Raw genomic sequence first — 16,113 nt, forward strand, 5'->3', positions numbered from 1 at the left:
GGGGAGGGGAGGGGGGTCAATCAAGTGGATATTTTTATCAATTCTGATATTTTAATGGTTTTCTGACGTCAATATTTAAAGATTGAAAGGTTTCTCTATTTTTGTTTATAATCCAGTCAACGAGGTTATAGTGTATAGAGTTATCATTAAATAAGTCGTTAAAAAACTAAATCTAAGGTAGAAGATAAAATTAATCCATGATACTGTCATATTTCAAGAGGTTTTGGTCGTCGTTACAGTCATAATTTTGGGGGGTCACCCTGCATAAACAAAAATACAGATTTACTAAATTGTCCTGGAACGTACTGCACATTTATGTACAAATGTCCTGAAGGGATTCATGAAATAAAACTGTGATATAAACTACTGCTGCTCTGAAGCTGAAATAGGATTTTCCTGTTCAGAAAAACTTATTTGGAATGTTTTGGTTTTCCAACATCTTATACGATTTGAAAATAATACATTTTTCTTTATTAAAGAAACATTCATATAAATCTTTGTTTACAAAATAAGTGTACGCGGCAGTAACTTGGAGGATAAAAAATACTGGGGTACCTTGTGTATTTTCTATAATCAACTCTTGTAAGATTATATGAGTGAAGACTATATAGAAGACTAACATTATTATTATATTTTTATATTTTCTGCGCATTACTTAGCACTCACACTCACAGAATATCCTATATAAAACGAAATTTTCTATCTACATATCTACAGCGCCCAGCGTTGCCCGTGGAATTAAAAAACGAATTTTGTACAAAATAACTTGTGTTTCCTCAAAAAATATCAGTCAATTTGGTCCAGACGTCTGGCCAGCTATAGCTAAGATATCTATTTATGTATATGTGAGCGAGGAGGTTGATTATATAGGTTAATTCATATTACACTTAACTGGACCGAGTTACGTGCCTTTCTTGAGTCTTTACTGATAATGTTAAGAGTTAAGAGAGTACAAAATTAAAATGTGAATCAACAAAAATATTGGCATCTATATAATCTAGGACTATGTTGAAGTAATTTTAAAGGGACAGACTGGCTATAACGTAAGGTAGTTAAACTGAGTATGCCGTGTTGTTTTTAGGATTCATTTGAGACACATAAACGTTTCCACGATGTATAGTTACTGAGTTTGAGTGCATAGTCGACGTTCAAATCATGAATGTGGGTGGGTACGTTTTCAGAATCGGTTTTGTTATTGTTAAATAAAGACGACGAAAAATATAGTAAAATTTTTATAGTAAACTAATTATAGTAGTTTAGGAACATATTTCTCAAAAGAAATTTGTCAATAAATCGAAATTAGAATTAATTATTTCCTTTTCATCATTATATTTGTCTGTCCCTATAAGTGAGCCTCAATTTAACATGTAATATGTTCTATTCACAACGATACTCTTATACTCTTCCTTCATGGGATTAACAACGGGGAAGATATTGATTGTGTTTTGTTTTCTTGAAAAGATATCATTTCTCTATATTTTCCTTCCTTTCTCTTTTATCATAAATCTGCAAGTCACTTATAAGGAAAACCTCAGTCGAAAACAATCAATTTAAGGTTGAAAAAAAGGGAAATTTCCATAAATTTGAAGAGAAGAAGGTTAAAGAAGTCCGTTGTGAATTAGGCATGCCACTGCATTTTATACAAGGAAAGACAAGTGAAATTGCGTTTACTCAAATAGCTTCTAGTACAATAGATGGCAACGTAGAATTTGTACACTCTCAGTACAGCTGTATTCTTACATCACAAGGGTCAACTCAGTTTTTTTTGTTCGACAGCATCATTATTAACAGTGCTAATTTTAGAATAAAGTGCTAATCTTACAGTAAAATAAGGGCAATTTTATTTGTTCTTTATTTTCTGTTTTAAACTTTTTTATTTAATCTTGGAAAACATGTCAAATAATGTGAGAAAATTTCGTTTTCCTTGTTATATTTGACACTTGTGACGTCGTGTATAATTGGTTCTCTGTTGCCACTTATTGTACTTGATAATCTATTTGCGTTTACTGGCCTTTTAAGGACAAAATGGTAAGAAAACATTTTTACGTAATAAAATAGTCGACTAGACATGTGAACACAAGTCTTAAAAGCAACTATTGCAGATTACAGGATCGATTTTCCTTAAATTTTGATTCCGGGGTACTCGACAGAACCACGGGAATGTTCTTAGCTTGGTTTTGACAATTTTCCAGATCTCCAGCTAGCACTGCAAAGCAGGTTTTATCAATTTCTAGCGTTATATAGATCTGCAATGAATGCATGTATGTATATCACACTTGTGTGAGAGTTTTTGACAGTCTCCTGACTAGTTCGCCCTCAAATGTGTCCGCAATGTGCATATTATTGTCAGTGGTTTTTAATTAGAGAGTTTCAGAGAGTTGAGACGTCCGAATAAGTGCATTTTTTTGCAACAGTCCTTAATACTTACAATCTGATAATTAAAGAATTCTTAAATTATTTTTTTAAATAAGCAAATAAAATATTATAAGATTACTATTTTTAAAAGAAAGGGGAGGGGGGCCAAAATTGTTAAATGTTTTGGATTTTGGGTTCAAATTGAGAAATTAGTATTCTTATAAAATACGAATATGTCTTCAGTGGTGTATATAGGGAGGGGGGGGGATATGGGTGATGAGCCCCTTGGAAAATTAAAATTTGTTGATCCCACTCTGGATAAATTTTTGTATACGCGCTGTAATGTTTCTGCAAGTTGTTTCATTTGTTCAATTGTTGGTATCCACTCATCCGACCTAGAGGAAACTAACCTTTGTGTTTTCGGACCAAAGGGATATTCTGACCGAAGGGTTTTCCGACCTAAAATTGTTTTAGATCTGAAAATAGGTTAGGTTAGGTTAAACTTGGTAGGTGGAGTTCGATATGAGTTAGACATAGTTAATGGGGAGCCGATTTAAATCCGTGAAAACGTACAGGGAGTTGAAACAAATCGATATTTCCTTACAAAACTACTCGATAATATTTTGTTATAAATCTTATTATTTCCCTAGTGTTGTTTTGTACTAATGTATAATACGGTATGAAGGGTCGAGGTGTCATATTTCTAATATTTCTTCAAGATTATTTCTTGTTTTCCAGTCTCTGTAATATGCAACAAAACGTAAATAGAGGAAAGGATATTTCAAAATGGGAAAATTCCCTCTCCTGTTTTTTAAGCAAGTTAATGGTCAATTTGCAGTACACACAGGTTGGGAATAAAAAAATAACATTTTAAAAATTTGTAATTTTTGTTTAAAAAACTCAAGGAAAAAATGTAAATGTATTTTTGAAATAAATATTCATCCCTGGTCAATTCAAGCAGATAAAATATAGCCCTGACCGAGGCACAGACTGCTTGAAAAACAGGTTTTTAGTTATTCTTCACCTGACATACAGAGCTAAGCCCAACAAGATACAATTCAAATTCAAATTTAAAGAATTAAAACATCTTATATATTGCCTATAAACCTTATACAATTCTTTAAAAAATTGGTGTGAACTAATTAATACAATTTGCTGCAGCTGATTATTCGAAAATCAGCTGATAGTCTGAAGGTTAAACAGTACACTAGTATAATCATACTCCAGTATTTTTAGAGTAGTGATGTTTATTATATAAACAAACAATTGTTATATAATTCCCGGAACAACATACAAGAAACGACTGATAAAAAATACATATTTTTTTCTTAAAAAGTGTGCTGCAATTTTAAGAATGGAAATATAAACAAAACTTTTAAGCTCTTTGTTTATTCTAGATAATTGTCCTAGAACCTTTTGATCACTTTTTTGTTTGAAAGGAATTGAGTCTTTGCAACAAACTCTGATTTTCTAATCACAATATCTTTGGAACCGAATGTTGCAGGCCTTAAATATTTCAAACTATGAATTCTGTTAGATCAAGTAATCTGAGTTTGAAATATCGAAGGTTTACAACATCGAGTTCTAAAGATATTGAGGTTTAAAGATTTGATTTTGTTCCAAAGACTCAATTCCTTTATGTCTAAAGTAATATTCTTTGTTTGTTTGTTCACATGTCCAATCATAACTCAGGAACCTCTTGACAGATTTGCCTCACATTTTGATTGGGGAACTCGGTAGAACCACGGGAAGTGTTCTTAGCTTGGTTTGCAAATTTGAAGTCGAGTTATAGGTGGACTTTTAAGGAAGAAAAAAAATAGTTTGCAGGGAAAGCCAGGTTGCCAAGCTAGTTTATTATATATTATATTTATGGTGTTAGTTTTTTTAATATCAGTTTTATTTAACTTTAAAACTTGTTTGACCAAGAAATAGTTTGTTAAAATTTACAAGTTAAGCTCATAACTAAATATAAAAAAGAGTTTTTTATTTAGTAGATCAAAATACATTAACTATTAATGTATTAAATTAAACTTTTTTTTGCATTTATTTCCTGGTTTAAGGAAAAATACATATTCTACCATTTTTAAATATTCTATATTCTAACTCTATCAGACTTTTAATAATTTTATCTTGTTTTTTTTTTTCAGGCAAAATGTGAGACGATAACGGAGTTATTTGCTCAAAATTTGCTCTCTTCAAGTTCAAACTTTTATTTCCAACTCCAAATCAACTTCCGACAATCGCAAAATTAAGAAATTTTTACTAAAATCCGGTTTTTAAGAGCAAATTAGTATTTCTATGGATTCAGGAATACGCCAAGAAAGTATAAAGAGTTCTGTGATTTCGGACTGAGGACCATCAGGAGGACGAATCGAGTAGCTTGTGAGGACGAATTAAGAAGATAGAGAGGACGAACTGAGTAGGTTTCAAGGAAGAATTGAAGTGTGTAGATACGAGTTCTTAAAAGTTTCCCGAAAACCTTTCCCTGAGATAAGTGATGAAGTCTGTACAGAGATTAAACATGATTTAAAGATTGTCGGAGGTCAATTACTCATGGAGGTTGGATATGGAATGGACTTTGACATGATGGATGAAGGGTTGAAAATGGATCAAAGTAGAAATATCTTGCAGAGGATGGGAGCTCCAGGGGACAAACGTTCACAGGTATTATTGTTATAATTATTATATGAGAGAAGATGAAAGCCACTGAATATTCTGTAAACTGAAAAAGCTTAAAAAGGACTGTAACCTTAATTTTAAGTAACATTACAAATTCCATTTAAGGAGACCCATCTCAAATTTACAACGGTTTCCTTTAAACCTTTATCTGATCAAAAATGTGAAAGATACAGTCGTTTTTCTAAATTTTCCAATAGTCTCTCCATTGCTTCTTATAAGCAAGAAATGAGTAAATCAATTTTGCAAAGAATCCGCAAATGAAAATTGATTATCAAAAGAAACAAAAACATGGATATATAATTTGTATTTTATCAGACAAAGGTTTTAAGGGTACCGTTGTAAATCGGACATTGTCATCTTTGCATGGAGTGTTACTTGAAATACCACCTACAGTCATCTTTAACTAACTATAATTTATCATGATTCTTTTTACCATTCCAGCCGGCCTAATGTCTTCAAATGCAAAGCTTATAAAACTCTTCTCATTTATAATTTAACCATGTTGTATAATAAACTGTTCTAGTTCCATCTATGTGGAAGAACAATCTCAGCTTGGAGAATATCGCCAACGACTTCCTGGAAAGCAATGTGACGGGGGAGGTGATGAACCTGGACGATTTCTTAAAGGAACTCCAGGTCAACGAGATCATGCAGCAGAGCCCAGGCGGACTATCTAGTCGAAATCAAGTACCTCGAGGTCACACAGGGGGTCGGGAGGCTGACCGCAAGGGGATGGATGGAGGTCGTGAGATGGCTGGAGGCCGGGATCCTCGGCATACACAGGATAGGCTCCAGGATATGCACGATAGATACAGTATGATTCGGCCGGCCAATATCGACGAATTAAAAGAACAAATACCAATCAGACCTCCCATAATGCACCACGTGGGTAAACCACCGGAGCTTTACCAAAAACATCAGGTAATTTAAAATCCATCTTAATCAATCCATGAGTAGAAAATCATTCAATCAATCAATCAGCTTCATAGAGTTTGACTAATGATTTTTTATCTTAATCAGAACTTTTAAAACATTTTGGAAATGGGATTTGATGTTTGACTGCAGACACTTACAAGTCGTCTTTGACCTTAGAGATAGTTTTCAGCATTCATTTTTAAACATGATTAATTAGCAATGTTTTTATGAAAATATAATGACAAAATAGCCCTAGTCCTGGCATTTCCTCAATGAGATTTTCCTTTTTGTGCATGTAATACAGGAGATATGACTGATTTCGTTCAGAATTAGACAATTTAATAAACAGTTCATAGTTGCAGACAAACCCTTAACAGCCCTGTTATATCTTCTTTCTATCTTAGGAAACATCCCCACATCAGCATGCCAACTCACATCCACATGCTAGTCCACATCCGCATGTCAGTCCGCATCAAGGCATGCCGCAAGTTGTTCCTCATCAACATGCCCGGGACTCTGGCATACCTCAGGCTAGTGTTAGACCACTGGTCCGGCCGGTCAATCAATCTCCGGAGAGACTTGACCGTCTGGACCGAATGGATCGGGGTGAGCGTATGGATCGAATGGATCGAATGGAACGGATGGATCGAATGGATCGGATGGATCGAATGGAGAGAATGAAAAGAGAAATGGATCGAGACGACTCAGAAAGTAAGATTTTTTTTGTTATTAGTGGGTAAAACGGGATTCGGGAAGGTGGGGAAGGGTTTATTGTTTTTCCTCTGTCCAAATGTATAATATTTAAATATTATACAAGGTTAAAAAACTGTATAATTAAGCTTCTAACATTGCACATTAAATTGTACTCGAGATTCTCACATTATTCATTAGTATTATTAAATGCACTTCATTGACTTTTATTTTTTACAATCAAAATGTAAAATCAATTGTAGTTCAAGTTTTCAAGAAGAAAAAGCGTATGTTAAGAAAAAATGAATTATAGTAAACAAATAATCGTACTGCAAAGCCGGATTCCTGAATTCGTTTCCAGATCCGCAAAAAAATTCCATCCAAGGGGCGAAATATAAACCATAAGCTGTAAAGAAATCTTTTTCTCCTGAAACCTAAATCTGAACTGTAGGAAAAAGTGATATTATTAAAAATTTCCTTATCCCTGAATGGTTCATCAAGTTTTAGCATAAAAATTAGCGAAAAAAGAAGATTTTTTTAAAACTTCTCCTAAAAATCTCCTAAACATCTCCTAAACATCTCCTAAACATCTCCTAAACATCTCCTAAACATCTCCTAAACATCTCCTAAACATCTCCTAAAATCTCCTAAACATCTCCTAAACATCTCCTAAACATCTCCTAAACATCTCCTAAACATCTCCTAAACATCTCCTAAACATCTCCTAAAGAAAATCGGTAAATCTTAAAGAAGCGTTTCCTTTCCTACCGTTATAACAATACCACAACAAAAAGTAGGTAGAAGTAGTTGAACCACAACCGATTTGAAGTTTAATAATAGTTCAACTTACTCTACGGAATTCAACTACTCCTCACTATTTATTAAATTTGGTTCTAGAAAACCTAGTTCAGTGAATCCAATATACATGAATACATAGACCGTCATAAGTTTTTTGATGATTCTATAGAAACTTCTTTTATTTTAATTTAAAGTAACTTAATAGCCCTGAAATATGAATGCAATTGATATATTAAAATTAAACTCAATTTTCCGCGGCATTTGATCCTAAATATGCAATACGACATTATAAAAAATCTTGCTTTGTAATGTATCTGGGATTCACTGTATATCTAAATATTTTCAAAATTTTCGTGTTTTTCTTAACTTTATTTTAAGCTACTATCAACTTAGTTTCACGTGATATTCCATTTGAAGGGTTGTATTCTCGATTCACAACGATACACGTTATGCCTTTACCTGAGTAACGATGAGGAAGAGGGACTTCTTTCTTATTAATTAATTAATAAATTAATAAGAATGTAATTTTTATGCACAACCTGTCATATTTTCAACGGAAAAATAAATTATTAGATTAGATTAAATTAGATTTCTCCCTTTCAATGGTATGTCACTTTGAGTTCGTGGACAACCCATTTCTAGTTTGTAATTTTAAAAAAGTAATATATATTTTACCCTTTTCGAGCTCTATGAACAACAAGCTATGTACATTGATTTGTGCAGGAAAAAAGATATATTTTATAAAAAAATTTAAAAATTAAAATTACTTCAAATTTTCATAATCTCATTTTCTTTCTCGTACTTTTAAGAAAAAACTTTTTGTTTAAACTTACAAAAGAATCCCTAATTAATCTCATTTTCCTAATAAATGCATTTTCTTTTAACACTTCTCTTGAAATAAATAGACTGAAATAAATATGTTTTAGAAAACATTTTCGCAATGATTTTCTTTAAAATTTTGTTCCCCTTCATTTAGTTGATGAGATGAGGGCAGTTAGAATAAATTTTACCCATTTATCATATTTTTGAGTGTATTGTGTTACTGTGTAAATTGTATGAGTTTAATTTTGATGCGGATCCGGATCCTGAATCCGCCCTGGAATAAAAATGGATCCAAAACCGGATCCAGGTTCTGAAAATTTGCTTCATGATTTACTGATTTATTTTAACAAATGAAAAATGTTCAAATTTTCTCTGTTGTTGCTTATTTTTATGCTGAAACTTAATGAACCATTTTTTATTTAGTTTTTATTTATCTCTTATTTAAGTTAAAAATTTTGATTTATGTTTTGGAAGCAAAAGTTTTGCTTTTGGTTGATATTTTGTCCCTTGGATATTCCATGTAAATTGATTATATACCTATATAAAGAATACTACTGTAATGAATGTCCCTTAATAACGATATATAATAATGAATAATAATGTATATCCCTGTAAAATGAATATCCCTATTATGATTATCCCTGTATAATGAATATTCTTTTTAATGAATATCCTTGTGTAATGAATATCCCTGAATAGTTAATACCCTTGTATAATGAATATCCTTGTATAATAAATATCCTAGTATAACTAATATCCTTGTATAATGAATATCCATGTATAATGAATATCCTTGTATAAAAAATATCCTTGTATAATGAATATTCTTGTATAATGAATAGCCTTGTATAATGAATATCCTTGTATAATGAGTATCCCTGTATAATGAATATCCCTGAATAGTGAATACCCTTGTGTAATGAATATCCTTGTATGATACATATCCTTTTATAAAGAAATATCCTTGTATAATGAATTTCCTTGTATAATGAATATCCCTGTTTAATGCATATACCTGTATAATGAATATCCCTGTATAATTAATATCCCTGCATAATGAAAATCCCTATATAATGAGTATCCCTGTATAAAGAATATACTTGTATAATGAATATCCCTGTATAATTAATATCCCTGTATAATGAATTTCCTTGTATAATGAATATCCCTGTAAAATGAATATCCTTGTGTAATGATTATCCCTGTAAAATGAATATCCCTGCATAATGAATATCCCTGTATAATGAATATCCCTGTTTAATGCTTATCCCTGGATAATGAATTCCCTGTATAATTAATATCCCTGTATAATGAAAATCCCTATATAATGAGTATACCTGTATAAAGAATATACTTGTATAATGAATATCCCTATATAATTAATATCCCTGTATAATGAATTTCCTTGTATAATGAATATCCCTGTAAAATGAATATCCTTGTGTAATGATTATCCCTTTAAAATGAATATCCCTGCATAATGAATATCCCTGTATAATGAATATCCCTGTTTAATACATATCCCTGTATAATGAATATCCCTGTATAGTTAATATCCCTGTATAATGAATATCCTTGTATAATGAATAATCCTGTGAAATGAATTCTATCTATAATGAATATTTTAGAACGTCTGCATGATATGTCCCAGGATGAGTCTGATGGAGATGATTCTCAAATGTTCCAAAATGGATTCACCTCGACAGTTTGTGTCAAATTTTCTGAAGACGACCTTCGTATCGCTACTATTCCTGGACAGGTACAGTTACCGTTTTAAGCAGACTGTAGACGTTTCTTCAAGTAAGCCTCCATAGAAAGATTTGCACGCCTTATTCACAACGGTACCCTTTAAATAAAAGCATAAATCACGGAATTATCCTTGTTTTTCTATCTGAAATTGGATAAATTTCTATTGTGGTTTCGTTACATATGTGTTTTACGGATTTATTTATCAGAAACAAGAAAGGAAATTAAAAAATGCATTTATTACAAGATTTTCCTCATAACTTCTCATAAAAAGGTTTTAAGGCCGGGTATATTTTTAGTGAAGTACATGTTAACCCTGCATCTATTGAAGGGGTACTTAAAGCAACATAAAATAACTTTTATTTGAAGAAAATATAATATTTGTATTTTGTTATATTTAATACTGAAGAATATTCTATCTTGTGAATATATTCCAATTACTTTTATTTTTACCCTAAATAGAAATATTTGAAATATTTTAAATATAGATTGTTTGTTTGAGAGAATAAAATCTGGGAATATTTTTCATTCTTTTATTTATCTATTTCTCTGCTTAAGAATATTTCATAAAAAAATGTGTGAATACTGAATTTTTATTGTAGTACATATCTATGTTCAAACAAAACATTCTTGGCTTGACAGGCTGTTTTTAGGTTTATACTCCTTCCAGAAATTGCAGTACTCTCATTATTTGTAAACAAAATACGGTATCTTACATGGGGTGTCCTGAAAACTTTGTAATTAAGTTTCGACATGGAATCATTCTTTTTTTACATGCTCTGATAACGTTGTTAAAATCTTAAAACATTAACCTCCCAAATACCCCTCGGGCCACCCCCTACCCCCCTACTCCTGGTGGGCTGCTGTCTGTTTTGTACCTTCAAAAACTTATGAGAAATAAAGAATTTCGTCCCAAACTATCTACATTATATTTCGTCCTAAACTATCTACATTATATTTTGTCCTAAACTATCTACATTATATTTCGTCCTAAACTATCTACATTATATTTCGTCCTAAACTATCTACATTATATTTCTTCCTAAACTATCTACATTATATTTCGTCCTAAACTATCTACATTATATATTTCGTCCTAAACTATATCTACATTATATTTAGTATTTATCATAAAATCCCCCACAAAATACGAAACTTGAACGACGACGTTAAACTCGTTAAAAAAAATTTGAGTTTCAGTCTGAAAAAGTTTTTAAATTATATAACATAAAACAATTTACAGCTGCAGAAAAAGACAAAAAAATTCTGTACAGTTATCTTTTCAAATTATTCTTGTTAACATGTAAAAACGGTTTGACCACATCAGAAATAAATTTTACTCGTTTATTATCAAGCTTAGAAGAATATTTTAATAACATTAATAATTCCCATTTTTATTGGGACAACCTTTTTCTAAAAAGATTGAATCACAACCCTGAAAACAGATATTATTTTAGCTAAAAACTAATTATTTTTTTTAAACTCGATTTGTTAGACGACAATTTGATTAGAATGCTTTCAGTAAAACGAAACTTACAGTCTCAAATTAACATGAGGTATAGCAACTTAGCAATGTAATTAGACCGATTTCTGAATAAGTGAATTGATAAGGTAGGAGTTTGCTTTGTAACAACATCAACTACTTTAACATCGTCTTCCTATTCCACAGTTTTCTGATTCTCACTGTATGGTATGAACCTACGAAATAAAATTTAGTTTTTGATAATAGGGTTTAGAATAGTTTCTAAACATATTTTACAGAACGTCCGAAATGTTAGTTCGGGTTAACTAAGTGAAACTTCAAAACGATGGCCGTATATTTTCGTAGATTTTAAACATTTGAAGAAAATTTTAAACATTTTTAAAAACTTTTTTTAAAACTTAAAATGGCCGTTTAGATAGGAAATTGTAAAATTCCTCTTTAGGAATTTTTATTAAATAAATAAAATAATAATTGCCTATTATAGGAGTTTGACCCCGCTACCCGCCGATTCTCTGAGGAAGAATTAAAACCGCAGCCGATTATTAGAAAGAGAAAAAAACAGTTTGTCCCCGACGAGCTTAAAAACAATAAGTACTGGGCTAAGCGGTGTAAAAACAACGAGGCCGCCAAGCGCTCACGGGAAGCGCGCCGGTTGAAGGAGAATCAGATCGCAATGCGCGCGCGCTACCTTGAGGAGGAAAATAACGCGCTCAAGGGAGAGGTCAATCATTTGAAGAAAGAGAACACAGATCTGAAACAGATGATGGTTTCACTGGAGGAGAAATTAAATCAAATGACTGATAATCGGTAAACTGCTCTTTAACAAGATTCGGTTAACTGCTCTTTAACAAGATTTGGTTAACTTTGGTTAACTGCTCTTTAACAAGATTCGGTTAACTGCTCTTTAACAAGATTCGGTAAACTGCTCTGCAACAAGTTCAGTAAATTGCTCTTCATCAAGATTCAGTAAATTGCTCTTCAACAAGATTCAGCAAACTGATGCTCTTCAACAAGATTCGGTTAACTGCTCTTTGACTGCTCTTCGAAACGAATCTAAAGACTGTTTTTTTACACTGCGCATATTTTGGGACAAAGTTACTCATTTCTCAAGAACAGCTCGTGCTACAGCTATATTTCAACAAAGCAAAAAAATACCCCAGAAGAACATGGAAGAAAATCTTCAAGGATTAAGGAAATACTTAAAATAAACCGCTCACAGGAGAAGTTTCTCAGATGAAAAAATGGAACTCGACAAAATATTTAATTCTTGGAACTGTTTGTCATTTATAAAGGATTTGAAATCATACTGTTCTGGTAAGGAATCTAAAAAGCACTTTATAAACATATTTATCATTCAGAGAGAATTTGAGTTTTAAATAACTGAAGTAAACAGTGCACAGCACATTCTGTAAAGTAACAAAAAGGATTCACTAAGGAATATATTTTCAATTACTGGTCCAGTTACACCATAATCTTCTTATAGAGTTTGAACAAAATTCCGCCCACTTTCTGCTATTTCAGCCCCATCCTATGGAACACCTCATAATCCTGACACACTCTCCGACATACCCACTGCTCCACCTTGCTCCAGTACCACCACCACACAGGCCAAACCCATCTTCTGTAATTAGGATGCTCGGCGCCTCTTCTCACATTGATTCAGGAAAAAGTTAATTAAAAACCCGTGATTCAGAAAACCTGTTCTCTATAAACCCCTGTGCAGTTAGAAATATCCGTTAAAACTTTTGTAATTATATTGTTCGATACCTAGTCAGTTACTTGTTCGGAGCACAAGTCAATATTTTAAAAATGTATGTAAACCTTCATGTACGTTTTCTACAGATTCTGTTGTACACTGTACGGTACTGTACTGTACTAAACTTTGTTTACATCAGAACAGCACAGACTGACTTGTGAGTCATGGCTTGTTACTTAATTTGATCTTTTATAGCATTATCCTTTAAATTCATTATTTAAGTAGAATGTGATCATACGAGGTTTTTCTTCAAAACACCTACATTCTAGATCTTACAGTGAAAACTAGAATTTAGATGTGCATATACATTATCAATATTATTTTTTCTCATTATTTATTTAAAGAATCAGAAATAGGATTCATTTGAACATTTTGATTCTTGTGTAAATTTACATTTGTCATTATCATTATTAATAACGTTAATTCTGTGCCATTCAGTGCTGACCACACATACAAAAATGTACACACACCTCACTTCAAATTCATATTTCTTTAGTAATTTCTTCAGTTGTCTTTCTTATTTAATATATCAATATTATATTTGGAAATCTGTGGTATAAAAGGCATATCAATGTAGTTATGTTGTTTCTTCTTCTGTGAAACAAATCGTGTGTTAAATGTTAGAGAACCATAAACTCCCTTTGTTATACAGTGTACAAGGTATTTCTGACAAAAGTGTGTTTAGGCTTTTTAGCATCGTTGTATTGTGTTAAAAAATGCTTCTAGATGGAATTATATCCATAAATGGGGTGGTCGTAGCTGAAACATTTTTTTTCTAAAATGCGGTTTCCAAAGATATTAATTGTCCTGTCACCCACCAAATGTCGATTTTTTGTACCAAAAAGTATTCATTGCAGGTACAATTTCCATAAAGGGGGGGGGGGAGGAATTGTCGTTGAAATATTTTATGCTAAAATTGCTTTTTTAGCTTTCAAAATTGAGTGAAATCAAGTCGGCCCCTTTTCCAAGATTTTCAAAAAATTCACAAATTTGTTTTTTCGTCATTTATTTTTTAAAATACTCAATCTTTTAATTGAAAATGCGCAATTTACTCTATATTGTGGTATAAAACGTAAAAACAAAATTATAATTTACTCTATACTGTGGAATAAAACGTAAAAACAAAATTATAATTTATAATTTTTTGAGAATCTTTGGACCGAGACCGAGGACATTTGTGAATATTAAGTCTACTTTTCAAGGTTAAAACGGTAGTGTAGAGAAAAATGATTTATCGACGACCCCAATTGTGGTTATTGTACCCAATTTACACATTACAACGATGCTTAGTAGGCTTAAAAGCCTGAATACACTTTTTTTTCTGAGAGATATAAACCCCACCTGACTGAGCTCAGTTATGAGTGTTTATTTTCAGCGATTAAATTTCTAAGGTTTCCGATTTAGGGTGTATTTTTAAAAAATTGTTAATTCTATACGTTTCATCATTTTGTTGTTGGCATTGTTCAGAAAACTGATCTTGCAACATTTAATGTTGTAAGACAATTCTACTTTGAAACTGACAACTTTTTAATGATTTATGTTTAGTGAAATACAAAATATAATTTTTCTGAAAAATGGGGTTTAGGTATGTAGCTTAGACCAATCTCATTCAAAAGTTCCTGGCTTTGCTCACTTCATTTAAAAATTAAAAGTATTCTACTGCTTCAGGGTTTGCAGTGAACGAAACGTTTCGCGAAAAAATGCGAAAATTTTCATTCGCATTTTGCAAACTTTTTCGCTAAATTTCGCTTTTTTTGCGAAAATGAATGAAGCGAAAAATTCGAAAACGAAGCAAAATTTCGCTAAACAAATTTTTTTTTTCGCGAAAATTTCGCAATTCGCGATAATATTTTCGAGAAAATTTTCGCATTTTTCGCGAGCGAACGAAATGCGAAAAAAATATGAATTTTCCTTCTCGCTGCAAACCCTAGTACAGTGGTCTTTATTGGGCTATTCATCAAAGTGAATAACATCACCTTTTTATCTTTATCCGATTTTTAAAAAAAATCCATGATATCAAATTCCCACGGGGCCGCTATTTGTTGATTGTACTGTACTGAACGATAAAACAGTTCTGTAATGTACAGAGCCCGGAAGTTAAAAGGGTATCGTTGAACGAAACTCCCGAGTTTCCTTTTTGGGGTCTTAACATTTGTGTAGATTTTGATTTAAGAGATTTCAAAAAATGGAGAATATGAAGAAATGAAATAAAATAATATTTCATCACAAGAATATTGATATCCACAAAACTGCCTAACCCCATTCGTGAAACCGGGGTTCCAAAACTGGTTTTCATAACGATACCCTGTTTTAAGTTTTGGGCTCTGTGGTATCGTCCCAGAGCCCGAAACTTAAGAGAGTATCGTTAAACGAAATTCTCAAGTTTCCTTTTAGGGGTCTATACATTTGTGTAGATTTTGGTTTAAGAAATTAAAAGAAATGGAGAAAATAAAGAACCCAAATAAAATAATAATTCTGAAAAAGCATTTATGTTAGCTACAAAACTGCCTTACACCATTCATGGAACGGGTTTACGATACTTGGTTTCATGACGATATCTTATTTTAAGTTTCGGGCTGAGTATATTAGTTGAACCTGCAGTTTTTTACTGTACTGTAGGATTACATGTTGGGCCGGTCAGCTTTGCGGGCAGTATATTTTACAATGTACGTACATATGATGGGTCATCTTTGTCTTTTTATCCATTGAATTACGAAATATTAACAAGTCTCGCAGTTCTTGATAAACCCTGTATGTTATAACATGAACATGTCCAACATTAATATCCAGTCCAACCCAATTATAAATTAATTATATTACTACCTCCACTGTATCTTCAATGTAAATGTGATCAAACGAAAATATGAAT

The 16,113-nt window shown here is 32.0% G+C and overlaps 1 protein-coding gene across 2 annotated transcripts in view; it reads left to right on the top strand.

Annotated features, from left to right (window-relative positions):
• The window catches only part of LOC111699463 (uncharacterized), an 18,206-nt gene extending 3,387 nt beyond the window's left edge, over positions 1 to 14,819 (top strand). For both annotated transcript variants that reach the window (XM_023470150.1, XM_023470151.1), the window contains exons 2-6: positions 4,503 to 5,019; positions 5,558 to 5,955; positions 6,354 to 6,660; positions 9,888 to 10,018; positions 11,973 to 14,819. In XM_023470150.1, coding sequence (XP_023325918.1) covers positions 5,566 to 5,955; positions 6,354 to 6,660; positions 9,888 to 10,018; positions 11,973 to 12,299 — 1,155 coding nt within the window. In that variant the 5' untranslated portion in view covers positions 4,503 to 5,019; positions 5,558 to 5,565 and the 3' untranslated portion in view covers positions 12,300 to 14,819. The remainder of the gene's footprint in view (positions 1 to 4,502; positions 5,020 to 5,557; positions 5,956 to 6,353; positions 6,661 to 9,887; positions 10,019 to 11,972) is intronic.
• Positions 14,820 to 16,113: the final 1,294 nt, after the last annotated feature.

The sequence above is a fragment of the Eurytemora carolleeae genome, unplaced genomic scaffold (genome assembly GCF_000591075.1).
Source record: "Eurytemora carolleeae unplaced genomic scaffold, Eaff_2.0 scaffold281, whole genome shotgun sequence".
Lineage (NCBI taxonomy): Eukaryota > Metazoa > Arthropoda > Copepoda > Calanoida > Temoridae > Eurytemora > Eurytemora carolleeae.